The sequence below is a fragment of the Danio rerio genome, chromosome 17, assembly GCF_049306965.1.
Source record: "Danio rerio strain Tuebingen ecotype United States chromosome 17, GRCz12tu, whole genome shotgun sequence".
NCBI lineage: Eukaryota > Metazoa > Chordata > Actinopteri > Cypriniformes > Danionidae > Danio > Danio rerio.
In genome coordinates, this window is record NC_133192.1 from 15,656,085 (window position 1) to 15,682,500 (window position 26,416).

Consider the following 26,416-nt stretch of genomic DNA (forward strand, 5'->3'; position numbering starts at 1 on the left):
TTTCAAAAAAGTTATCAGCATGATGGTAAAAAAAAAAAACCTGTATATTTCTAGTCAAACCAGTCTTCTGCAACCGTATACCAAAAACGGAAATAAGGGCAGTATTAATAGCTTAAAACGTAGGAGAGCTATTATGGGGTTGTATTTTATTGCAATATGGAACAATTAAATGTTAATGTTAAATCAAAAGTAAATCACAGATATTTGAAAATGAGATGATTTAATGACAATAATTTTCAATGGTTACAACTGAATCAACTTACAGTCCTACAGGAAGTTTGAAACCTTTAAAAACACATGCAAATGAAAAACTCACTCGGTTATGGTTAAACATTGCAATTAAACCACAAAAATCACATACATGCCAAACTGTGGTGGTAGCTCAACTGATCTCTACTGGACATCCCTTGATGACTATAAATTCGCAATGTCAATGCTAAAACGATATATTGAGCAGACTTGCAACTAAACCATGCCTAAAATCTCATTAATAGCAAGTCTATAGAGAGGTACGGCTTTTCTAATTTGCCTGCAGCGCCCTGGAACAGCAGATGGGAAATGATGACAGCTCAAGATCCCTGTACAGTCTCAGCTCCGTCTACTGTCTGCTTCACAGACGTGGCCGTGTTGTAATCTTTTATTCACATCAGTCACAAATAATAGAGTGTCAGCTACGATGCAATGCACACTGGGAATAATAGGACTGGGCGAAATACAGAATTTAAGAATGGGCTTTCTTTAACTCCACGAGCGTGAATTTCAATTGAATGCCCCACTGGACTTTAATTCAAATATGAATTGCAATGACAGGAGGAAGAAAGGAGTGAGCTGAATTGCACCTCAAAATACAACCTTGGGTGTACTGTTTTAGTTTGGCTTAAATGTGTCCACAGTCATACTGGAGTGATGTAAATGCAATAAGTCTCTTTTTAAAAATGTCCTGACCTTAAAATAGGACCCATATCCCAGTGATACTGAGGCCCATCGCAACGTGACGTAGGTGGGGTGTTCCTTGCCCACTGAAATGATTGGCAGGCACCATGTTTCTATAACAAAACATCTCCAGACAATTTTTTTGCAAAGGAACTGGGATGAAAATATTTGTTACAACACCCTGTGAAGTTTTATAAGTTTAAAACATTTTTAAAACAGACCATATTTGTAATAAAGACAGTAAAATCGCTATTTAATTCTTAACGCTATAAATCACTACAGCCACATGGTGTCAGTAAACGCTAATATGTATATGTGTGTGTTTGTGTGTGTGTCTGTGTGTGTCTGTGTGTGTACTGCAAACAACATTTGTGTGAGACTCATCATTTCAGAAAGGCTTGAATAAACTCCACCACAAATACATCAAATAAACTTACTTGGTATTTTTAACTAACGAGTTGTATTTTAGCTTCATCTGAGTGTGTTTCTGTCACTGACGGCTGTTTATCTGATGTGGCTCACAATAATCAGGACACTCACACTCACACTCTCACACACACACACACACACACACACACACACACACACACACACACACACACACACACACACACACACACACGCACACGCACATGCACATGCACACGCGCACAGCGGGATTAAACAAGATGATTAGACATTAAAAAAAGCGAACAACTGGTTTTACATTTCTGTCCAGAGAGGTCTGTTTTGATCTTCGATTAGTCTCATGCAACCATAGGTCACCAAGCTTGAACTTTCTAACGCAGCAAACTGTGAAACTTATTGCAAGACCTTGCGTTTTAGGTCTAACGTATTCGTGTGTGTGTAATGTATTAATGGAAGTCTATAGAGAGAAAATCCAGTGTGAACGCAGCTTGAAGACGCCCCTTATTTTTACAAACACTGCTGAGTCTTGTTCACTGTTAACCTGTAGAATTAAGAAGAGTTAACCCTGTCTACACTGTAAAAAAAAAATTTAACTTAAAATTAAGGCAAAAAAGACTTCAGGACATTTGAGTTTACTTAACTTAAATCGAGTCAAGTGAAGAAATAAAGTTTGTTATAATCAGGGCTTGACATTAACTTTTTTGATCACCAGCCAACATTAAATTTCCAACATTACTAGCCACTCGCCATTTTCTCTAACCACAATTTTGTTGTTAGGAAAATATATTTTATAAGCAGAAATTTGACTGACATGCTAAAATTACTTAATTTCGATTTTGTGTAATGTCCACATGCATTGAACTTTTTTGCGTTGTGTATGACCTTGCACAATGTGCATGACCAAATGGGTTGTATCGCATTGCACTTTGTTTTTATTTCACATGACTTTTCAGGGCTCAAAATTACGGATTTACCAAATTTATCTCCGACCACACCAAGAATAAATAATTAAATAATTATAAATAATTTAATAGCCACAAATTTTAAATAATGTGTCAAAACAAGCTAAATATAGCTACATGCTCTTTTTAACAACTTTTTTTTTACATTTTTAAAATAATTATTGCCATCTAAAACAATGCATAAACTGTGTCCCGGCTAAAGGTTCCAGATCACCAGTTAACTAAACTGAGTTAATCTTCTATTAAAGCAATCTTATTGGAAAAAAAAAAAAAAACAATTACACCATATTAACAAAAATAACTATAATCAAAACAAAGCTGGTGAAAAACATACCGTGTGTGATAATGAAAGGATCACGTTAACATTAGTCCTGTTAACAGGCCATGCAGAGACCGTCCAAAGGGAATGTGCAGGATAAATTTTTGGAAGAGCGGGGGGGCAGGGGTTCAAGGGGGGGTTGGGTGTGGTGGTTGCTGCGAAGGTGTGCCGCGTCGCGGGGGCACTTTTGATCATTTTGGAAGGGCACTTTCTATCAAAGACTAAAAAGGGCATGTGCACTGCACAGGTTGAGCCCTATGTGTGCACGTGCCTGCCTGTTAATAACCTGTTTAAAGAATGGTGAAAGAAAAGTGAAAGCAGTAACCGCTGCTGCTTACAAAAACTTTTTTTTTTAATCTGGAGCTCATGAAAGAACCAGGACTGTAGCATGACTTTTTCTCCAGCCTATTTTAAAGAGAACTGATCGCATTAGTTGAGTTTCCACGCACGTTTGCTTGTCGAAAGGAGACGGGAGTGATCATCCTCTCATTCGGCATTCACCTGCTTTCTTTTGCTCGCGCGAACAGTTATTTTTGCCAGTCGTGCTGCTTCTCGATTCTAAGATCACATTTGCATCCATAGTGGGCGATCTGTATTGTCGAACCTTGCTTTTAAGAAAACTACAATTTGAGAATTATTTCCAACCAGTCAAAGTGGCTAGTGGGAGTGGCTGCCTTACCCGCCACTGCTGTAATCTACCCGCATTGGGCAGGTGTAACATCAAGCCCTGATTATAAAGTACACTGTTTTTACCCAATAAGTCCTCGGCAGTTTGTTTTTCATATCAAACTTGAAGTCTGAATATAAGAAAAGGGTGCACGACTGAGCTTTGTAATATTGGGGGAAAAGTCCCAATCAGATATTGTCTGCAACCACGCCTCCGTTTTCAGATGTCTGAGCATCAGCATTTTAAATGGAAAATGGCCTCTTCAGCGTTTTCAAAACATTTCATTTTGGAAGGAGGATGGAAGGCATAACCTTAGCAAAACTTCAAAACTAAAATGTATTAGAGTAAATGGGCCCTCAAAATGAAGTTTGTTGCCTTAATATTTTGTTGATTTTGTTTTTGTTTTGAGTGAAAGGTTTTATTTGTTTTTTTTTTCACCGGATTTTAACTACGATCTAGGATTACCTTTATGCTCCTGTTTGCTACCTGGTTGGCTGATGGCTGATGGCTGCTGACTATTACTAATAAACTGCATGTAGATCCTCAACTCTGTTGTACCCTGACTCCAGTGTTACAGTTATCATAAGAATGCATACATTTTTAAAACCTATGCTAAGATGTATTTTAAAAGTGCAATGATTTCCAAGTATTACCATTTTATTATTAATTTTTAGCGTAAAATAATTAAGCCTTTATGACTTATTTCAAAACAAATACAATGACCCTGACCATCTCTTAAATGTATTTAAATTGTTAATATATAATGATCTGTTCAGAAATGGCACAAATCTCTGGTGCATGAAAGTAAAAGACTCCAATATAGGACTGTTTGCACTCGGATATAAAAATTAAATGCTTTTATAAGGACAGAATGTGCAATGCAGTATAAAAGGATTATGGACTATGAGTCATGTGTTTTAATGCAGCGCACTATACCATCATTCAGTTAATCCTCCAGCTACATTATCAGGCACAGAATTAAGCCCCATTATATGCAACCATTACACCATAATCTATTTTTCCCCATATCCTCATCCAACCAAAAATTGCTGATTTTACACAAAGCACTAATAAGTCTAGCAATTTTGAAAAACAATCCTCTTTCTGCACTCACTTCCACAATGGTAAACATTAAACTCTCTTCGCGCACTGGTATGTGAGATGTCATACTATCGTGCAATAGCTTTTGACCTTGGATTGCAAATAAATTATGCACATGAACCGTAACGCAACCCTGGCCTAAAGCAAAGCCAGGTACTTTAACAGCACTACCCGTTACATTATGCACAATCAAGAGCCATTATGGGTCTATCTGAAAACAACACAAAAGACAGCCACATGCGACACCAAACACGCTCTGGCACAGACGTCACGTGGCACTTTTGTAATGTAAACAAGGACAGAAGTGAAGGACAAGCAGCTTTCAAAGGCCCACCTGAACAAGCTTGAGAAGGCGAGGGGGGATGTAATTTGACAGAAGTGTGATGAAATAGTGATTGGCTTTTTATTTTTTATTTTTTCATTTTTAAAAAAAGAATTGTGTGACTGTGGACCACAAAATCAGTTACATGCAATATTTATAGGAATAGACCAAGTCAACAATACATCCTTCATTCATTCATTCATTTTCCTTCGGCTTAGTCCCTGACAGCAAATGTTTTGTGCAGCGGATGCCCTTCCAACCGCAACCCAGTACTGGAAAACACCCATACACTTCGGCCAATTTAGTGCATCCAATTCACTAATAGTGCATGTCATTAGACTGTAGGGGAAACCAGAGCACCCGGAGGAAACCCACACGAACAAGGGGTGAACATGCAAACTACACACATAAATGCCAAATGGCAAGTTGGGACTCAAACCAGGGACCTTCTTGCTGCGAGTCGCCAGTGTGAACCACTGAGCCACCGTGCCACCAAACAATACATCAAAATAAGTACACGAGTTAAAATAAGCAATTTTATTTATGCCAAAAATTGTTATGCCATTGCTTAGAACTTAATTTAGACATTTATCTAAAACGTTTAATCTAACTTTATCTATGTTATAAGTAGCAGTGCGATATGGCTTTATATCAGCACCACTGCTAATCTACAAACGTCACTTTAGAGCTAGTATTTGAATGATTTTCTAGCGTAATATCTAAAGTGATGACAAAACAGGCAATTTTGCTGATATTTTAAGATTATTAGGCTGAACGGCATGAAATGCCATCAGTCTGAAGACCTTTTCCAGTAATAATTAACTCCGAAAAAGCCAAAGCCAGATTACTGTTGTGTTTGCGATAAGGAAAAACGCTAAACGCATTCTTCTTTCTTTCTTTTTACTAAACTAGTCTGTAGAACGAAAATAGGAGACTCATTAGAAACCAACAGATTGCCAACCAAAAAGTAACTCAGGGTTATACAAAGAGTGGCCAACACAAAATACAAACATTCCTGATATGAGAGTACTATCTCACACTCAACACACTACAGTTACTATGGTATAAATACAGCACTACAACACACAAAAGAGGGAGATCAACTTAGATTTAATCAGCAGCAGTTCAAAATCAAAAGATTGAGTTTTTCTTCTTTAAGAGCTTAAGCGGTATCTGTCTTAATCTTGGGGATGGACAACGTCAACCATCTATGCTTTGCTCAGCTTTTAAAGTTTAAATATTTAAAATAGGCACTATCCTTAAAAATAAACTGCACAGTTGCAATCTAAACAACTACATTCTCTCCTAACAAAAGCCTCAAACGTTCATTTTGTTGTCCAACAGCTGCAATATGTCAAATATAATAATAGAATTCATTGACAGAGTTGTAAACACTATATTTACATTGTCATTTGATATATACCATTATACACTTTCCTGTATATTTCCCTTTACTATACGGTACATTACCATAATATTTTAAATGTGCAACAGGATTTTTTAAATTTTTTTGTTTTTTGCTGTTGTAAAATTAGTTTCTGTTTGGAATAGCATATTAATTGCAGTAAATAACTGAACTTAACAGTTATGCAGCATATGTTTCATTGGCGGTTTTATTGATCACTAAGACAGAACTGACTTGAATTTGAAGTTGCTTCAATTTAAAAATGAAAACTACATTTTCCAGGGGGTAGCTTTTAGTGTCGTTAAGCTACATTTTAAGTAGAGTAACTAATAGCTTAGCTCACTACATTTTCCAAGCAGCTTGCCCACACTGCTCCATGCACACACGCACGCATGCACACACACACACACAAGGTATCAGTTTCCATCCGTTCGCAGCTTTTGATCAAAAACTGTCAGATTCCAATTTCTAGACGGTTGATTTATGCATTTCTATACATGAATCAACAACAACAAAATCAAACTGGAAGCAGGCCTGGTAAATTTTGCTTGTTTCCGCTGTCAGAAATTACAGGCGGGAGCCCTTTAGAGGCTTTTTGTGGCTTTTGGGGTCAAAATTAAAAAGGAAGGTTTGATGTGTTCCAGCAGATAGGCTTTATTACGGGTCTGCGTTTTACTCAAGACCTCTGTGATCCCTGTTAAAGTTCTCCTAAGAGGCTACAGGCGGCAGACAGTTTGCAGCTCCCATCACATCCAAAAGTATAAGGCTCGACTCTACCCTTCACTCCGCTGCCCACATCAGCTAGTATGTCGACTACTGAACCGGAGTCCAATTAAAATCACTCCGCTTGGACCGTTTCCCAGTTCAGCTGCATTGGCAGAGAGCACTATAACGCTCATAGAGGGAAAGATGAAAATGAGTACAATCTTATTCAGCCAGACGAACGTTATCGATGTTTCTTCTTTTTTAGATTTGAAAGGTGAAGATCGTTACAAGGCACTCGTCTTTCCAGAAACAAATTATTTCAGCCGTTTGGCACAGTAGGTTTTTCAATATCATCTTTTCTTAGTATCAGCTATAACGCAATGCACTGTGGGGATAATAGGGCATTGCGAAAATTCTGAATTTAGAGTTTGGAGATGCATGAAAAAACAAACTATTATTAAGTTATTTACATGTTTATTGACTTGATGCTTGAAAACCCTTTTTGTCATGGATCCATGTGGCTGTACGGTTTAATCATTGTTTTCATTCAGCAAGATTTGCATTGTATACTGTACGTTTCTTCTTTTGGATCATTACAAACACTCATCTTTCCTTTGTTTGGCACTTATTCCAGTAGTTTGGCACTGACTCCTAGTTTGCTATTCAATATCATTTTCTTAGTGTCAGCACCAATGCAGTGCACTCTGGGGATAATAAGGGCTTTGCAAAATTTAGAATTTATAAAAAGGCTCCAACAATCTGTGAGCATTTTTTTTAGTAAATTGTTGTCACAGGAAAAGGAATTGAGTGACCTCAAAAATCAAAAAACTTTTTGCTAATTAATTAAACATTTCTTATCATTATTCATTTTGTCTCAAGTGAATTCTGTAAAAATTAAAATAAAAACTATTACATATATAAAAACCACACCAACAACTAATAAGAAGAGTCTTATATATTTAGTTTGTTTGTTACATTATCCCTAACCATTTGAAAGAATCTTGAGAATTAGGCAAATTTAACTAGTGACACAAACTGTGTCGCCATACTTACAACATTATACACACATGGCAATTTAATATGTTGTGTGTTTTATTAGATGACACCAATCAACATTACAACAGAACCCTGAAAAATGCATTAGGTATAAAACAACAACACTGCTTCTTCTCCATATGAGTGTGAGAGAAAAAAATGGAAAAAAAATGTGGCATAATAAAAGCTCAGCTCATGCTTGTCTCTTATCAGCAATGCTGATCTCGTTTCGCTTTAATGGCTTCCAGCTTTAATCTGCTTCATACTACCATGATAATAAGTGTAGAATACTTTAGCTCATACATGAACATGATTTCTGTAGGAGTCCTGTGGGACTAATGTTGACGATAACTCTCTGCAATGAGTCTTTTTTTGTGGTCAACTTAGTGGCAAAATTACATACTTTGCCTTTTCGTCCCATTTGGTTTTTGCATCAAATGAAATCCACAAAAGTGATTTTTATATGCACTGAAAGTATATTAAAATCCAGAAAAAGTGTATATTATGAAGTTAGAACGAAAATGCAAAAATATGGCTGACAGTTTATCATTATTCAGTGCAGTATTTATGTAAAACCATTTTTTATGACATGCATTTAGCAAATTACATAGGTTAATACTTAATACCAAGTTAATACTAGTTCAAAACTTATTTAAATATAAAAAAAATTATTTAAATATATTAAGTTAGATTTATAAATTTTTAGAGAGAAGTAAAACCTAGTGGTCTGAAAGAAGCAAAGCATAAAGATTATCATTTCGGTACTGCAATGACCCTTATATTTAGTCTTAAAATGCACGCACACACACGCACGCACGCACGCACACACAAATTGTTTATAGTTCCAATGCTTAAAAAATCACTTTCGTCTTTGATGCAGATATACAGTTAAACCCTTATTCTAATTCATTACCAGTGTTTCTTATTTTTCATTTATTCATTTTCTTTTCTGCTTAGTCTCTTTATTAATCTGGGGTTGTCACAGTGGAATGAACCGCCAACTTAATTATCCAGCGTAAGTTTTAAGCAGAGGATGCCCTTCCAGCTGCAACCCATCACTGGGAAACATCCAAACACTCTCACGCACATACACTATGGACAATTTAGCTTACCCAATTCACCTACAGTGCATGTCTTTGGACTGTGGGGGAAACCGGAACACCCAGAGGAAACCCACGCAAACAAAGGGAAAACATGCAAACTCCACATAGAAATACCAACTGACTAATCCGAGGCTCGAACCAGCAACCTTCTTGCTGTGAAGCCCACATATTTAAATATGTTAATCAGTATAATGTATTTTTTTTACTTAATGCCATGTCTGCAATCAATGCTATTTTCATGGCATGAACATTTCGATAATAAATATACAATTAAAAACAATTTCCCAGAGATGGGTTGCAGCTGAAAGGGTATCTGCTGCGTAAAAATGTGCTGGATAAGTTGGTGGTTCATTCCGCTATGGCGACCCCGGATTAATAAAGGGACTAAGCCGACAAGAAAATGAATGAATGAATGAAAATGAATTAAAAACAACAAACTAATTTTTGCTTAAATTAAATAGGATTTTTAGTGTAAACACATGATAAAAATTATACAATTTTTCCTGGTGTCACTTTGTTAAAAATGTCCTTTAAAAGAGTTCATTTATTTAAAAAAAGTCTTCTGGAACTAATCAAAGCAGGACAGTCCAGTAATATGTGTTTTACAGTAAGCGGAGTTGTGCAGAACAAACACTAAATGGGATCTTCAGCTTAAAGCAAAAAGGCATGGGTTAATCTTGTGTGTCCCATACGACATCTGGTAAAAATCACTTGATCAAATCTAGTCGTAAAATTCTGTTTGGAAAATAAATTGTATGAAATCCAACCTGAAATCTTAATGCATCCCACTCATTTTGCCACTTATTCAAAATGTAAACGTTGATAAAAGGTCTCATCTCTGAAGGAGGAAATTTGTAAATCATTATAATACACTAATTTTCAGATATTATTTTAAACATGTGGCATAATTCAGAATATGTTTTTGAATATCACCTTTTCTCTATATAGCTATGATGGTGCCAGCCTGTGGATTGTCATCTCAGCCCTAACACAAATATTACCTTGAGAAAATCAATTATCAAAGCAGCTGTGTGCTTTAATAGACTGGCGGTATTCTAGCCCAAGTGTATGAACTCACAAACTGAACCTGCAAGTACCCACAGCAGTGCAAGCAGACAGAAACTCCATATATTGTAAAAAAGAAATAAAATAAAAAAATACACACAATATTTTCTAGATGCTGCGGTAAGGAAATCAATATCAACACTGCAGTTCCAGCCCATTCTAATTGCATTTGGAGTCAGGGATGGCGGGCTACTGTCTGCCGTTTTACAAGGATCAACAGTGCTCTCTAATGGACATTTTTAAAAGGACAAACACTCAGAGAGATGCTCGACCACATCAAACTACCTCGACTCCTTTCACTGTCTCTGAAGATTACAAAAGGGTATCGGGTTTACACGAGCCCTCGAAGAAAAGGACTGCTTCAGCTGCTTCTGTGAACTATCAAAGCGCTTCCAGTAATACAAGATATTAAAAACAATATCAATGACAAAACCTTGTCTTATAGCCTGACCAGCTCAAATATTGGAAAAACTGCCTATAATAACACAATGCACCATAGTAACCTGTTTAGACAATAGAATAGTCTACGTTTTGGATGTTTGAAGCAAGGAACTAGATGGATCTTGCAATTGCAGCAATAGTATGTTGTTCAAACTAAGGTTGCCTCAATTTTTAAGTTATTATTACATATTGCAAAATAAAATATAATGAAAACTGGAGGGATGGATGGATGGATGGATGGATACTCAGACATAGTCCGTCAGATACAGTACTCAGATAGATAGATAGATAGATAGATAGATAGATAGATAGATAGATAGATAGATAGATAGATAGATAGATAGATAGATAGATAGATAGATAGATAGATAGATAGATAGATAGATAGATAGATAGATAGATAGATAGATAGATAGATAGATAGATAGATAGATAGATAGATAGATAGATAGATAGATAGATAGATAGATAGATAGATAGATAGATAGATAGATAGATAGATAGATAGATAGATAGATAGATAGATAGATAGATAGATAGATAGATAGATAGATAGATAGATAGATAGATAGATAGATAGATAGATAGATAGATAGATAGATAGATAGATAGATAGATAGATAGATAGATAGATAGATAGATAGATAGATGTGTCTGCAATGAGGTCTTATCATGCGGTCTATGCCACTACATATTGATTACGGGTTGGGCCGATAAACGATATTGTATTGAACCGCAATACAATTTGTCAATAACAATGATAAGCTCTGGACTTTAATCTGAGAGCCAATCACACAGCAGAAACGTGCAAAAATGAATCTAAAAGTGTGTCTGTATTAGAGATGTACCGAGTTTTCGGCCACCGAAAATTTATCGGCCAAAAAACGAAAATTTATTGGTCATTTAATCATGGACCCTCTAATTTTGTGGCTTTAGTAATTGTTAGGGTACTCTTTTAAATCTGGAAGCATTAACAACATATCAAAATACATATCGCTATCGTTCAAAATGGAAAATAGTTATCGAGATTGCATTGAAACAAGGATATTAAGGATATTAGTTACAGTTCCCTTTATGAAAAGCCATAATAACTGTACCATGATTCTTTTAGCAGACTGATTATAAGCACAATTTTAATACAGGGAAAATAAAATATGGGTAACAAAACCTAATAAATTTGTGATTACCATTATTTATTAATTTATTTAAGCATGGTTAACTTTTAGGTTTAATGCAGATGCTTTACATACAACAACAAGCTGTATAGGGGAGCGTGGGCAGACTGTTGGACACCAATTAAACTAACAAAATAATTGCAGGATTTTGAGTGTAATGTTGGGAACTTTTTAAATAAAATGTTTTAAATGGAAATATTTTTAATAGAAAAAAAACTGTTTTATTGCTAATAATGCAAATAAATGCATTGTATAATAATGCAAATAAATCCAAATGTGTTTATCCAATAGATAAATACATAAATATGATGTGCTATGTAGATTAAAAGAAATAGCTACTGAGGAAATACACTATTTAAAGTAATCTGAATTTAAATGAAGTGTGTGAAATCTGCCTTTTTAAGCATGTGTTACAACTAACCCCCTCATACAACTTGCCCCACTGGTGGGATAAATAGTAACATTTTTACACCTGGCCCTTTTGGAAATACTGCACAGAAACCATAGATCCAGCGGTGATACTTGCAGTGCTTATTTGTAGGAGAAGCTTGTGCGTTGCTGTTAAAAAATATGGTCTATGCCCATTACTTTTTTCATTATTTGGCCAAAACCAAAAGTGTTACTTTGCCCACCGCTCTCCCCTACCATTTCAATTTCACTATTACACATACCATAACTTTTATAAAATACAAAGTGGCCAAAGTTCCTTGTATTGAAACAGAATGGGCTACTATACTAATACTACTGAATAAGATTAAAGTGAATAGGCTTTTATTTTTAAAATAAACAGAGTATATATGATAGGAAGGTAGAGATAAAAAAGACAGACAAGACTTCAGAGTAAGACTTCACTATTTTTACAATATGTGTTTATTTCCATACTCTGTAGCTGTGATTTTGCTAATTGCAAAATGAAGTGAGGAAAAAGCAGATTATATACTGGGTACTTGCTGTGACGGTCGTCATGCCAACATGTTCAGTACACAGATGAACTGGGAGTCAAACTGTTGTGTCGGATACGTCGTCTGTTGCACCGATTGATGATAAAATAATAATTTAACGATATGGCGACTTGTTTGGTGCCGGACTTCCCAGCTGTAAGGATTGTTTTAGAACATTTGAGCGAGTTAGGTAAGATACTTTGGTGTGGCAAAAGTAGCCCTAATCGCCAACTAGCGGTGAAAACGTAGATCGCTTCAAATCACAATATTTCATTTTGTGAAATGTAAAATGTTAACATTACGTCATAATAAACATTTTAGGAATTGATTTGTTGTAGCTACTTGTGATTTAACGACATTTTACAGATAAACGCCTAAGAGAAGAAGGGGTTTCGTTTAGTCAAGAAGCGAGTCATCACCTGACAGAGACAGCTGAAGCCATTAAAGAGCTGGTATTTACTAAATTAATATCATTTACATATATTTAAATGAGCTCATTTATCATTAACTCATACTTAATCATGTAAATCTGATTCATGCTTTTTATTGCACTTGTTTGCAAAACAATGACATGAATATCAAGCAGGCCTTGTCATGCTATATAGCAATATAGCATGCAAATAACATAACGAGTCAAATAACATAACGTTATTGTTTTCTTAAATCATGTCCTTAACATGCTACCAATAATGAAATTAAAATATTAGATGGAATTTATATTTGCCACAATATCATAAATATTTAAACAACATACTCTTCACCTTGTTAGTTGTAAAAACGTATTTCCAATTAAATAAAAATGTTTCCAATCCAATTCTAGGAATCGGCTAGGAAAGCAGCCCGTGAGAGACTTGAAGTTGAAACTATTGAGACAAGCAAGCTTCGACATCGCAAAGTGAATTTACAAGATGACATCAAACGTGAAATAGCAGGTCATACACAAATCCCTTGAAATATGATAAATCCCTTAAATGTAGTCCTAATTAAATGTTGGCCAGAGCTCAGTCAGAAACTCACCTGAAACACGATGGATGGAGGAGTAGTGTAAACTGTTTGGGAAGCTTTTAGTTGTTTGTTTGTTTGTTTGTTGTTGTCTTTTTCAGTTTGTGTCACTGCAGCTAGAGAAAGCAATGCTACGGCGTTAAATCGACTTCGGTCTGAGCTGAAAGCTGCTGTGGACGACATACAATCCATGGAGGATAAGCAACAACTCATTGAACAAGAAAATGCTGCACTCCTGTGAGTATTCAAACAATTTAAACCACGAGGATCATGGGAAATGTAGTTCATCTTGCTATTTGTACTATTACGGTGCTCATCATATACATTTTTTCTTTCGATCTCTAAAGATACCCACATGAAAAAAATAATAATAATTTACTGTATGGTAAATACAAGAGTTTTTTTTAACACACTTTATTATAAGATGATAGTGCTGTATATATTTTAGCCTAATATTTATGTTAAAATTAAGTATTAATTTTAAAACTAGCATACTGTAGTGTATTATTAGCAATAATCAACTGATAAACATGAATAAATACTTTTGTAAACTTAGATTTTTAGTACAGTAAAATATATTGTACTGTCTGCCATGTAGTTGAGAAAAAAATGTGGTCATTTATATTATAATAGCAGTTGTATTACCACAACATATTAATTCAAACACTACAGAATTTTCTACGAATTGCTATAGTATTTATAGTTTATTTTAGTATAGTATCGCTACTTTCAAGAAACGACTAAAAACTCAACTATTTAGTCTCCACTACACTTCCTAATCTGTAATTGCCTCTCTGAATATCACACTAACTGTACAAAAAAAAAAATAAAAAATAAAATAAATAAATTATAAAAAAAAATACTAATACTACTAATACTTCCCTTCTTAGACTTTACAGACCTGAAACTTGCTTATAGCACTTATTCATTGTTGCTCGTGGTTGTGTAAATTGCTTCCTTGTCCTCATTTGTAAGTCGCTTTGGATAAAAGCGTCTGCTAAATGACTAAATGTAAATGTATTTCTTTTTTCATGTGTGTATCCAGCGCAGGTAGGGAGATTATTATTTTCTTTAAACCAGTGTGAAATGTTGGAGAAATTGGTTTCAAAATACTTGTTTTGAGTGCAAAGAACACATCTGTGAATACAAATTCTGAAACAAATGACTCAAATTAAACTTTATTTTAATTTTATTTTAGTTCCATGTACACATTAACAAGATATTACCACACAACATACAATACATCATTTTTAGGTGCATCTCCCTCCCCGCTGGACTTATTTAATGAGCTAATGGCCACCATTATAGAAGAATTTCACATTTTATTTGTCCTGCAAATAGGAACTCTAAAATCTGATGGCAGCAGTTAAAACACATAGTACAATGAGATTTCCAGGGTACATAGGATACCCTGAGCTCTCTTTAAAACATATTTAATATTACCATATTTTGGACCAGTTTGGTTAAAACCTATAATCTTGCCTGCCACCTTCACAAGGCTACTCAACCTGTTCTTATTTAACAAACTCAGATTACCGTACCAAGCTACAACTCAGAAAGATAAAACGGATTCAATAATTTTTTATAAAACTGTCATCATAGAGGTACAAACCTGAAACGATAGGTGTCCTCAGGAAAAAACTGTCTTTGTTGAACTTTTTTTTATAGACAGCCTGGGTGTTAGGTTGAAATGTCAACATATTGTCAATAATGACCCCCAGATAGTTATGTTTGTCAACAAATTCAATGTCAAAACCTTTAATATTTGTTATGCTGGGGGTAGGAGAAGCCTTCCTGTAATCTATCACTATGTCTTTTGTTTTATTTGCATTCAACTGGAGAGAAAAGAATGGTAGCCTGTTCCCCCCCCACTGAAAAAAAAAATATATAATAATACATTTTTTTACAATTATTAAGTCTGAATTCTGAGTTATTTAGTCAGAAATTCCGGGTTATAAAGTCAGAATTCTGAGTTATAAAGTCAGAATTTAAAGTTATAAATTCAGAATTCCAAGTTAATAAGTCAGAATTCCGAGTTAAAAAGTCAGAATTCCATGTAAGTCAGAATTCCGAGTTAAGTCAGAATTCTGAGCTGACAATACTGACTTTATAACTTTTTTTTTACATTGTATTTATTCATTTATTTATTTTTTATTCAGTGGTGGCAACGGGCTTTCATAGAAAATCTATCACACCAGGAAGTAAATTCTTCCACAACAGGGCCATGGCCCAAATCCTGATCATGGAGGAAACAAAATCATCAGCATATTTTATAACATGACAAGTGATACAATGAAACCTATGTCTGTTATATTTCAGTCAGGGGAGAGAAAACATTACAAGAAACTATGAAGATGCTGTTGATCAGCTGAACCAGATGCTGTCGAAGAAAGTTGATACACAGATGCTGCTCAAAGAAAAACAGAATGAGATCCAGTCATTAAAGGACAAAATCGCCCAGGTGGAAATGGCTCAACAGATCCTGAAAGAAAACAGGATTCAGAGAAACAAAATATTTACAGAAAGCAAACACTCTGTGCAAAAGGAGGTAATCTGAGCATATGTGTTTTATCTTGTTTGTTTTTAAAGGTAGATTTTCACATCAAGACTGTTGTTAAATTCACATTTTCCCTCTTTAGCTAGAGCAAATTGTTCTTAAGATAAAAGAACAAAGAAAAATCAATGCAGAAACACGGAGGGAAACAGACAGCATTACATCAGAGCTCCAAGACAAGGAGGACACAGTGACACAATGTGAAAACGTAAGCATCTACACACACTGCAAAATGTCAAACCAAACTGAAAATAATGTTGATATGGGATGATTTGCATGGTGTGCATTCTTTTCAGCACATCTCCCAACTGGAGAAAAACATCGCCAAGCTGACCGCATCTAAAGTTCACTGCCAAGAAAGACTTCATAAAGCGATTGGCAAAACAGAGGAACTTGAATGTCAAAAGTAACCTCTATAAAGCACTTCAAAAACATTTGTCTTCTTCGGTTTCCTTCACCCTTGGTCAAAAGAAATCTGCTTTGTTATTCATAATCAACAGGGAGTTTCATGAGCGAGAACTGCTTGAATTGGCAGAAGCATTTGAACAGAAAGTTCAGGCCATACAGGAGCAGATTGAAAAGGTAAGTCTATGCGATTGTGAAACTCCTGATATTAAATGAATGGCTGTTTAATACACTCTTTTCGGAAAGGATCAAAACCCTCAAATCTCCGTCTTTAGATGTCAGATCTGAAGCATCGATTTCCTGCCTCTGACTGGTCCCGCTGAGCAGCGTCACATTGAGCTTTTAAAATGCTTTCCTTCAAAGACACAATGTGCATAGATGACCTTTAATACAGCTGAGTGCTGGACGGCCCTTAGATGTTCTAGAGTTCAGGCAGTCAATAGATGTGCGGCTGGTCTGGATGTATGAACACCCAGCTATCTGTCCACCCATCTATCTATCTAGATTAGTATACTAGTAGTACAAGCTACAAGAAGTGGCTACCTTATTATTGTTAATTACTCACTAAATTTCCTTCAGCTTATTCCCTGCTTTATCAGGGGTCACCTCATAGAATGAATCACCAATTAATCTGGGATATATATTTTACCTGGTGCAACCTAGCCCTGAGAGTATAACCCTCAGTGCTGGGAAACACCCACACTCTCCCCCAATCACACACTACAGTCAATTTAGCTGATTGGAAACCAGCGCACCCAAAGGAAACCCACAAAGTCATAGGGGAGAACATGCAAACTCGCTTAGGGTGAGTATTCACCACAAACAAAGGCATGTTTTAATGATATCGACACGATCTTCAATACATCCTACTACAGGACAGCAGAAATCATGTTCATGAGCTAATTATTAAAAAACGTATTATCAAAGAAGTATGAAGCAGGGGTTGTTCACACAGAAGGTGTGTTTACTTTCTAATGTGCTACTTTTTTATTGTTTTTCAATGCAAACACGTGCTTGATAGGCGTGTGTGACTGTTCCACTTTTGTCTGCTGTTTTTTGAAGTGCTGCGCATGTGAGGGACACATTTTTTAGATGCTGTGTCAAGTAAATAGATCTATAACATCCAAACACAATGCAGCATTGCTCAGTTCCATAGCAGTGGACCAATAAGAAGAGCTCAGAGGTAGGGCAAGCGTTGCAAGTTTTTGTTTACAGGTGCTCAGTGGCTGTCTGGATACCCTTGTGCTTTATGATGTGCCTTTTTTAACCATTCCAAACCGATTTTTAGAAGCAAGGACACATTCAGTGTGAGCCCTAAGACCCAATCTCAATACTATTTTTGTACCCCTTCCCTTCTCCCTTGAAACAGAGTGTAAAGGGGAAGGGCTTCAAATTTTATTTTGTAAGAAACGGCACATCACTATAACATGCACACATCAGCATATGTCGTTGCGATCTCTTGCTTAATATGAGATCAACGATGGCGGCTGCTGTAGTTACAGGAGTTATTATTAGGTATTATGGACAGCCAAATTTAGAGGTTTTTATTTTAGCGATTTTTCTTTTAAAGCATGACGGTAAAACACAAACGTGGTTATGAATGTATTCACACATATGCTTGTTTGTTGTAAAAATTCATAATAATGACAAAAAATACTAATTTGTGTATCTCCTGACTTCCGTGTGCAGCCATGCTGCCACTGTAGATGGTGTATTTTGGAAAATTTTTGTACCCCTTGGATTCTAGCCCTTCCCCTTAGCCCTACGCATTCAAGCTAAAGAGAATTGGGACTCCCCTAGCTCTTCACATGAACACGCAAAACAAGAGGTAAGGGGAAGGGCTAACGGGGTAAAATTGGGATTGGGCCTAAAATATATTAAATTGAAATAAGACACTGAAGCAAATGCTGATGAGAGACAAGAGCAATGCAGCAAGAAAGCAGCAGACCTTTTATGCCACAGTCCTCCTCTTCCAGTTCTTCCACTGAGAAGCAGCAGCTGTTTTATCATGCTAAATACATTTAGGGGTTCTGTTCTAATGCTGCTCTGTGCAGTCTAATAAAACACACAACATATTAAATGTTGTGTTTCCCTTTTTTCTATAAAACTAAAAATCAACAAAGGGCATGGTTCATGTAATCATTATTTGTTTGGCTTTGAGCAAACATAAATCTTTCCAAGTACTAGGTTCCGGCTAGAAGGGCATCCACTGTGTAAAACATATGCCGAAACAGTATGGTTCATTCTGCTGTGATAAGGAACTAATCTAAAGGACAATGAATGAATAAACATAAATCAATATAGAACACAGTTTTTTGTATTTTTGATGTTTTTTATGAAAAACATCTTCTATATTGTGCCTATAAGACAGGATTTTAAATTTCAATGATTTGTCTTGAATGATTTGGATTGCCCATCTATCCCCTATAGAGCAGGGTGAAATATAAGTCAGTTCTGAAAGCGTTACCTAACACTGTAAGAGGCTGTGATTTCTCCTCAGATTGAGAATGAGCTGGGGGAAGAGCAGAAAGTGAAAAGTGCTTTATCAGAGCAGTGCGCTAAACTGTCAGACATCTTCAGTGCTCAGAGCAGAGAGGAAGATGACATGATCGCTGAACAAAACAGTCTGTCCAAACGGTACATCCGTCACTTCAGTACAATTTCTTCTCTGCTTTATCACCATTACTAACTTCAAAATTCTCTCTTTTTAAAATAATTGTTTTGTACGTTTGTTCCAGGTTAGAGGAGAGCAAACAGATACAGGACGAAGACATTATATCCATTGCAAAACTTAAATATGCAATCAAAAACATTAAAAGAGAGACAGGACAGCTTCATGATGCCAACATGTATGGCTCTGTCTGTCTGTTGTCTTGTGGCTTTGTTTTACTATAGTGCTTTACAACCTTTTGTATGCTTTTCTCTCAGAATCAGTGCAGATGTGTTCAGAAAGTCCACGTTGGAACTGGAAGGTCAATTGGCCAAACACAACATAAGCAGGTCAGTTTATCATTATTTTATTATATTCTAGCTTATAGTTTAGAACAGGAGTGCCCAAACTAGGTCCTGGAGGGCCGGAGTCCTGTAGATTTTAGCTCCAACTTGCATCAAAACACCTGCATGGATGTTTAAGCTTAGTACAGGGGTGACAAACCCTGTTCCTGGAGATCTACCTTCCTGCAGATTTCAGTCGCAACCTATATCAAACACACCTACCTGTAATTATCCAGTGCTGTTTAGGTCCTAATTAATTGGTTCATGTGTGTTTGATCAGGGTTGGAGCTGAACTTTGCATGAAGGTAGATCTCCAGGAATTGGGTTGAGCACCTCTGGCCTTGTAAGAGCTTGATTCACTAGCTCAGGTGTGTGTGTGTGTGTGTGTATATATATATATATATATATATATATATATATATATATATATATATATATATATATATATATATATATATATATATATATATATGTGAGAATTAAAAAAAAAAAACATGAAAATGTATTTACCATTTACTCACCCTCACATGGTTCCAAACTAAAGATAATTAAATAAAGATAAAGAATGTTGAAAACTAAAAAACTAAAATATAATATGGAGGTTGAAATCGGTTTCCAAGATTTTCCAAAATATCTTCTTTTGTGTGAAACTGTAGGAATACAAGAAAATAAAAATAAAAAATACATAAAAAATACAAACAAGTTTGGAACAATAAGGTGAGAAAAATAATGACAGAATTTTCATTTTTGAGTGAACCATACCTTTAAATTTTAAACCTACAGTGGTTGAAAAAGCTTAATGTGCTGCAATTTAAGAACACATGCAATTACAAAAACATCAGCAAATTACAAAAAGATCTTCATATGTTTGACAGCACGTGCTGCTGCAAATTCTTACAATGCAAACTCATAAAAAAACGTGCTGCATTTTCCACAACACAAACATTAATAAAACCAGTGCATGTTCTTACAACACTTGCAAAAAGAACGGAACACAACAGAAATGCTTCAAAGAGACCCAAAAACGTGACAGATGTCTCTGTGCCGTGACTATTGCTCAATGAAGTTGTAGATGATATTTGAAAGGTGAGTTTTTTGTTTGTATATTTCAATATCCTTATTCCCGTGTCTTTAGTATTTATTAGCCTAAATAACAATAACTTAAATAGCCGGGTCAGTCACGTTTTAGGGCCTTCTTGAAACATTTCTTTTGTGTTGTGAGAAAAAAGTAGTGTGTTTTTGTTAAATGCTTGCGTTGTTAGAAAATGCAGCTTGTTTTTGGTTTTTTATTTGTTTGCATTGTGCCAATTTGCAGAATTAGTGCTGTCAAACTGATGAAGATCAATTTGCTGGCATTTGTTGTAATTGCATGTGTTCTGTAACAGCACGTTAAGCTCTCTCAGCCACCGTAGAAACCTCATAAACTGGCACTTTATAAATTGCAAAACCAACGGATGCTTTGTTTACAGTATATTCAATATATTGCCTAAAAACAGGAAGCATTTTATATTCAATAATTACTGAAGTTTAAAAAAATCCTAGTTGCCTTACATTTTTTCATCTGAATCAATTTAACTGTCAATTAAACTTATATAATGTTAAACTGATTTAAAACAGCTTGTGTAACTTATAAAATTAAGTTAGAACATGATTAACTTAGTTTAATAGGTTACAATGACCTAAAACATGCTGTCAGGACTAATTGATCATATAGTTTTTATTATTTTTATATTTTAAAGTCTAAATTGTTTCAAGATAAAAAGTTATTAAATTATACTGTTTACTAAATTATGCAAAATGCTGCCATACTGTGAAAATTTTATATTTTTATTTAATTTAAAAACAGAAATGTAAATAAACATCTATTCTACAAACAACAATTAAGTTGAAATGTTATAGGTTCATTTGTAAATTGATTTATTTACATTTATATTTTTAATTCATTGATCGTAACACTAATTTACCAAAACGAATGCATTTAAACAATGTTTTAAAAGGTTTTAATTTCTGTTCAGCATGATCTGCAATTTAAAATAAAGACGGCCATTAATCTGTTTGACCAAGTGAACTCTATACATTACATCAGTCCCCTTCAAATCTTTCTCTTCATGGTCATTATCACATGCATTTTTTGTACCCAGGCCAGAATTTGAAGCTGAAAGAGAGAAAATACGTCAATCTTTGAAAACTCTTAAAGAGGAACATGAGCAGCATGTAAAAGAGATGAATACGGCAATCGAACAAACACAGAAGAGATATGAAGAGCTTCTCAAGGAGGTCTGACAGATGCACAGAAGAGCTGGCAGTACATCACATCACTGTATCCTTCTAATGCATGATGTTGTTTTTGTAGGAGAAGAAACTCCAGGACCATACATTATTGAATTCAGTGATAGAGGGTCTTACAAATGAACTGACCAGCACAGAGGAAGACGGAAAACAAATGGAAACTAACTACCAGGCTGAACTTCAACAGCTTACAGTAGCAGAGAATCACATTCTTATGAATAAACTCTTAATTTAAGGTGGCCATTGTTTAGATAATTAAAACAAATAATGTAGCTTTTGTGTTTGAATAGAGGGAGGCAGAATCAATCACTCAAACTCAAATGGAGAAGGAGCAGGAGCTCAAAGTTCAGGAGTCAAGTTTAGAGATGGCAGAGTCTCAGTTTGACACTGAGCGTCTCAAACATCAGACTTTAAAGAGACAAATATCAGGTAAAGGCTTCATTTCTATTCTCCTCGTGTAGCTCAACACTGCACCACACCTTAGGCGTAGAGTCATAAATAGGCCGGCCTGTTGTTTCCCAGCTAGCATTGTGTTCCACATGTCAGTTTCTTCATGTGCCTTGATTTACAATGTATTGCGTGTGTAACGGAGGCCAGCTAGTGAGTGCTGTGCAGGTAAACCTCACTCCTCTGACCTCTAAAGGTGCTCTGGCGACAGATGCTAGAGGCCATGGACTCTAGCCTCCTTGTTAGAGCAATCGACACCCATGCGGAAGGTCGCCGGTTCGATCCCAGCTCGGAGGGGGTTGGGTGTTGTAGGACTGGTGGGGTTACATTGATGCCGTGATCCGGATAAGAGTGAGGTTTAGGGGGTGAGTGTAATGGAGGCCAGCTAGTGAGTTCTGTGCAGGTAAACCTCACTCCTCTGACCTCTAAAGGTGCTCTAAAGGTGCTCTTAGCCTCCTTGGTAGAGCACCCGACTCTCATGCAGAAGGTCGTCGGTTCGATACCAGCTCGGAGTGGGTTTTGTGGTGTAGGACCGGCGGGGTTACACGTAAAATCAGAGTTATTGCTTAATATGCATTAGTAAATTCAATGGCAATTTAATAACTGAAAATCTAGATGTTCTTGTAAGTATTCATTCATTCAGTTTCTTTTCAGTTTAGTCCCTTTATTATTTAGGGGTCGCCGAAATGAACCGCCAACTTATCCAGCTTATGTTTTACGTAGCAGATGCCTATACCCTGGATGCCCAAAACACCCATACACTTTCAATCACACATATACACTACGGATAATTTAGCTACACAATTCACCTATAGCGCATGTCTTTGGGCTTGTGGCATCAGCACTGTAAACATTGCAACAACATGCTATGGACTACAAACCTCCAGCTGTTGCCACAATTTCAAAGTGCAGATATTGTGTAAACATCACTTTAAAATCATTCAGTTGAGTTTGATTTAAACAATTAAAAGCATATTAGGCATCAAACAACATCACAATCTCTTTAAGAGTAATACGCTTAAGTGTCCTCCTAGGTTTCAGTTCATGGCAGCAGGTAAACACGATGGGGATGCTTCCCTGCTTCAGCCTATGTAACCCAGTGAGCAATAAAACAATGCAGTCTGTAGCACATCCTTGTTTTGTCTGTAGCAGTGTTGTCCCGATACTGAAGTTTTAAAAGGTCCATTTCCTGCTAACATTTAAGCGCAGCTGATCGCGTTCATAAACAGCGCTGATTTGCCTTTGTTCACCAGTGCATAACAGACATGACTGTGATTGGCCGTGAAGGTAATCAGTTCACCGCTCTTCACAGATTGCAAACACAGATAGATGGACGATGGAGCGTTTTAAAGTCGATTTATCAGAGGATCGCTCGTTTGTGTTTGCACTTGGTAAACAGTGGTGGGTCACCTGATGAACTTCTCGGCCAATCACAGTCATTTCTGTTGAGCACGTGAACACAATGGTAAATCATGTAATGTAATGTGTATTTATATAGCGCATTTATTGTGTATGGCCATACACCCAAAGCACTTCACAATCATGTGGGGGGGTCTCTCCACACCACCACCGGTGTACAGCATCCACCTGGATGATGCGATGGCAGCCACAGGACAACGGCGCCAGTGTGCTCACCACACACCAGCTATTGGTGGAGTGGAGAGACAATGATAGAGCCAACTCAGTGGAAGGGGATGATTGGGAGGCCATGATCATAAGGGCCGATAGAGGGACTTTGGCCAGGACACCGGGTCTACACCCTTACTCTTTCACAAGAAGTGCCATGGGATTTTTAATGACCACAGAGAATCAGGACCTCGGTTTAACGTCTCATCTGAAAGATGGCACCCACTGCATATTAGGCATCAAACAACATTGCAATGAAGTGTCCCCTTCACTTTTACTGGGGCATTAGGACTCACACAGACCCCAGGTTGAGCGCCCCCTGCTGGCCTCAGTAACACCACTTCTAACAGCAACCTACTGTTCCCTAGTGGTCTCCCATCCAGGTACTGACCAGGCTCAGCCCTGCTTAGCTTCAGTGAGTAACCGGTCTTGGGCTGCAGGGTGATATGGCTGTGGTGTTTAAGAACGCCATCAACAATGCTTAAATGTTAACGGGAAATTGACTTTTTTTTACATTTCAGTTTCAAAATTTTGTATTGTGACAAGTCTAATATAGTGAAAGAATCAATTCATTAACTTAAGTTTGATAAAGTCATCTAGAATGTGTGTTTGGGAAAGAAAACATTAGCTAATTAGTGCCATTTCCCTTAACTTAGCTGAAAATGAGGTCCAATATTCATTTTTATTTTCACTGTTCATTCAAAAAGGATGTTCTGGTCACTTGGAAAGCGGTGATATAATAAATTTTTGTCACTTTCTCTTTGCTGATAAGATAAACAGCCAGGTACAAAACATTCCTTTGTTGTGACTCAGGCGATACTTCTTACAGCAGCCTCGATTTTGCTGTTTAAAATGGCGACCGCATGAAATCAGTCTATTACTGAAATGTGTATATTCTATACAAAGTGCGAAGCAGATAATTCTATTGTCATGAATCGCGGTGCGCTTGCGGCATTCGAAAAAGTTCAGGGGCCTCATGTACGAAGACTTGCGTGGAAATCTTACTAAAACATTGCGTACGCACAAAGCTGTAAATGTGCGTACGCAGAAAAAAATTCAGATGTATGAAACGCTGCGTACGCCGAATCTCACGCATATTCTTTTGTACATCCGAATGAACGTGAAACGCTTCACGCAGCATGCACGAGCACAAAACCCCTCCCTGCCTCCTCCCCCATATGAATATGCTAATGACTATGCTAATGGAAAAACCCAACGAAAAAGCAATGGCAAAATCAAGCAAAAAGAGAAACTTTGAACAGAATGTGAATTGGAGGTGCTGCTTTCGGAAGTAGACCGGAGAAAAGCGGTGTTATTTGCAAGTTTGTTCTCCGGAATTAACAACAAAAGAAAAAAAATAGAGTGGGAGAGTTTAGCTGATGCGGTTAACACAGTTGGGTCTGAACATCGCACTGAGTGCATTAAAAAAAGAAATAGTGTGGTTTATATCTGTAAAATGTTGCAGTACCCTTAACAGTCTCAGTGGCGCACCTCGTAAGACGCATGTGATCATGTATTGACACGTTCGAGCATGAGCTCGGTTCGAATCCAGCGTCTGATGAACTCTTTCTTCTTTTTTTCCCCGCTACATATCAGATTTTGCCCACTATTTATCACGAGAAAGACAAGTAGGAATCATCAATAAGTTTGTGCATCATATTTTATTTGCACATTTATTGAATGGAAATGTTTCTGATTCACGCATGCAAATTCATCTTCAGACAGTGTCTTTATAGCAATGCGCGTGCGGTAGGTAGCTCAGATTACATTGGGAAAACAGGCGACTGCTGCAAATTGTGCTTTAATGTTTGGCTGGTCAACTGTATGGTATGGAAACCTTATATACCTGCTAGATGAACCCGTCTCATACAGGTGCCATTGCAAGGCTCAGACACTTTGTAGAGAGGAATTTAACACAACTGCCTCTAGGAGTCGCCAATGGAAATAAAACAGACACGCACAAAAAATGTGCGTACGCCTGCCAGAAAGCTGCCGTGAAGCTGTGCACATTCCCACATTCAGTTCATTGTTAGTAAATCCAAACGTGAGCGATTCTGAGCGTGAAACCTGGTGTACGCAAAGTTTTTTTTGTGTACGCAGCGTTGATACATGAGGCCCCAGATGTTTTTAAACTAGTAGTACTTGGAAAATCTCCTAACGTGCAAGTTGCGCGCCTCCATTGGAAATGACAAACTTACATCCAAAGCTTATTGACACTGCTTCCAAGACGCGCGCTCAGCAGCCACATTTTGATAAACTATAGCCATCTTATCAAACTTCATATTGAACTTTTTTTTTTTTTTTTTTTACTGACAATGGTGTTGGTCGATAAATACCGATACCAATTTTATCGCCCAGACCTAGGTTTACACATATACTTGTAAACAAACAGTTTTACTTTGCATTTTTAATAGATTTTGCTTACAAATGTCGACACTTTTAAAACAGTCTCCATATGTATGTAACACTCATGAGCTTGAATTGCCATTTTCTCAACTTGTTCTTGTAGTTTACACC

The 26,416-nt window shown here is 36.6% G+C and overlaps 1 protein-coding gene across 6 annotated transcripts in view; it reads left to right on the plus strand.

The window, feature by feature from the left end:
* Positions 1 to 12,466: 12,466 nt before the first annotated feature.
* Positions 12,467 to 26,416, plus strand: part of ccdc175 (coiled-coil domain containing 175) — a 24,684-nt gene continuing 10,734 nt past the window's right edge. For 4 of the 6 annotated variants that reach the window (XR_012393256.1, XR_012393258.1, XR_012393257.1 and 1 more), the window contains exons 1-14: positions 12,571 to 12,772; positions 12,949 to 13,034; positions 13,403 to 13,514; positions 13,686 to 13,821; positions 15,904 to 16,132; positions 16,224 to 16,346; positions 16,435 to 16,544; positions 16,639 to 16,720; positions 19,044 to 19,180; positions 19,282 to 19,392; positions 19,472 to 19,543; positions 21,679 to 21,814; positions 21,891 to 22,019; positions 22,100 to 22,255. Coding sequence is in view for 2 of the 6 variants with exons in the window: in XM_005158654.6 (XP_005158711.1) it covers positions 12,706 to 12,772; positions 12,949 to 13,034; positions 13,403 to 13,514; positions 13,686 to 13,821; positions 15,904 to 16,132; positions 16,224 to 16,346; positions 16,435 to 16,544; positions 16,639 to 16,720; positions 19,044 to 19,180; positions 19,282 to 19,392; positions 19,472 to 19,543; positions 21,679 to 21,814; positions 21,891 to 22,019; positions 22,117 to 22,255 (1,669 nt within the window). In the remaining 4 variants the exon portion in view is untranslated. Of the gene's footprint in view, positions 12,773 to 12,948; positions 13,035 to 13,402; positions 13,515 to 13,685; positions 13,822 to 15,903; positions 16,133 to 16,223; positions 16,347 to 16,434; positions 16,545 to 16,638; positions 16,721 to 19,043; positions 19,181 to 19,281; positions 19,393 to 19,471; positions 19,544 to 21,678; positions 21,815 to 21,890; positions 22,020 to 22,099; positions 22,256 to 26,416 lie in introns of all 6 variants that reach the window. The other 2 variants (XM_005158654.6, XM_073928245.1) reach the window with 2 other exon arrangements.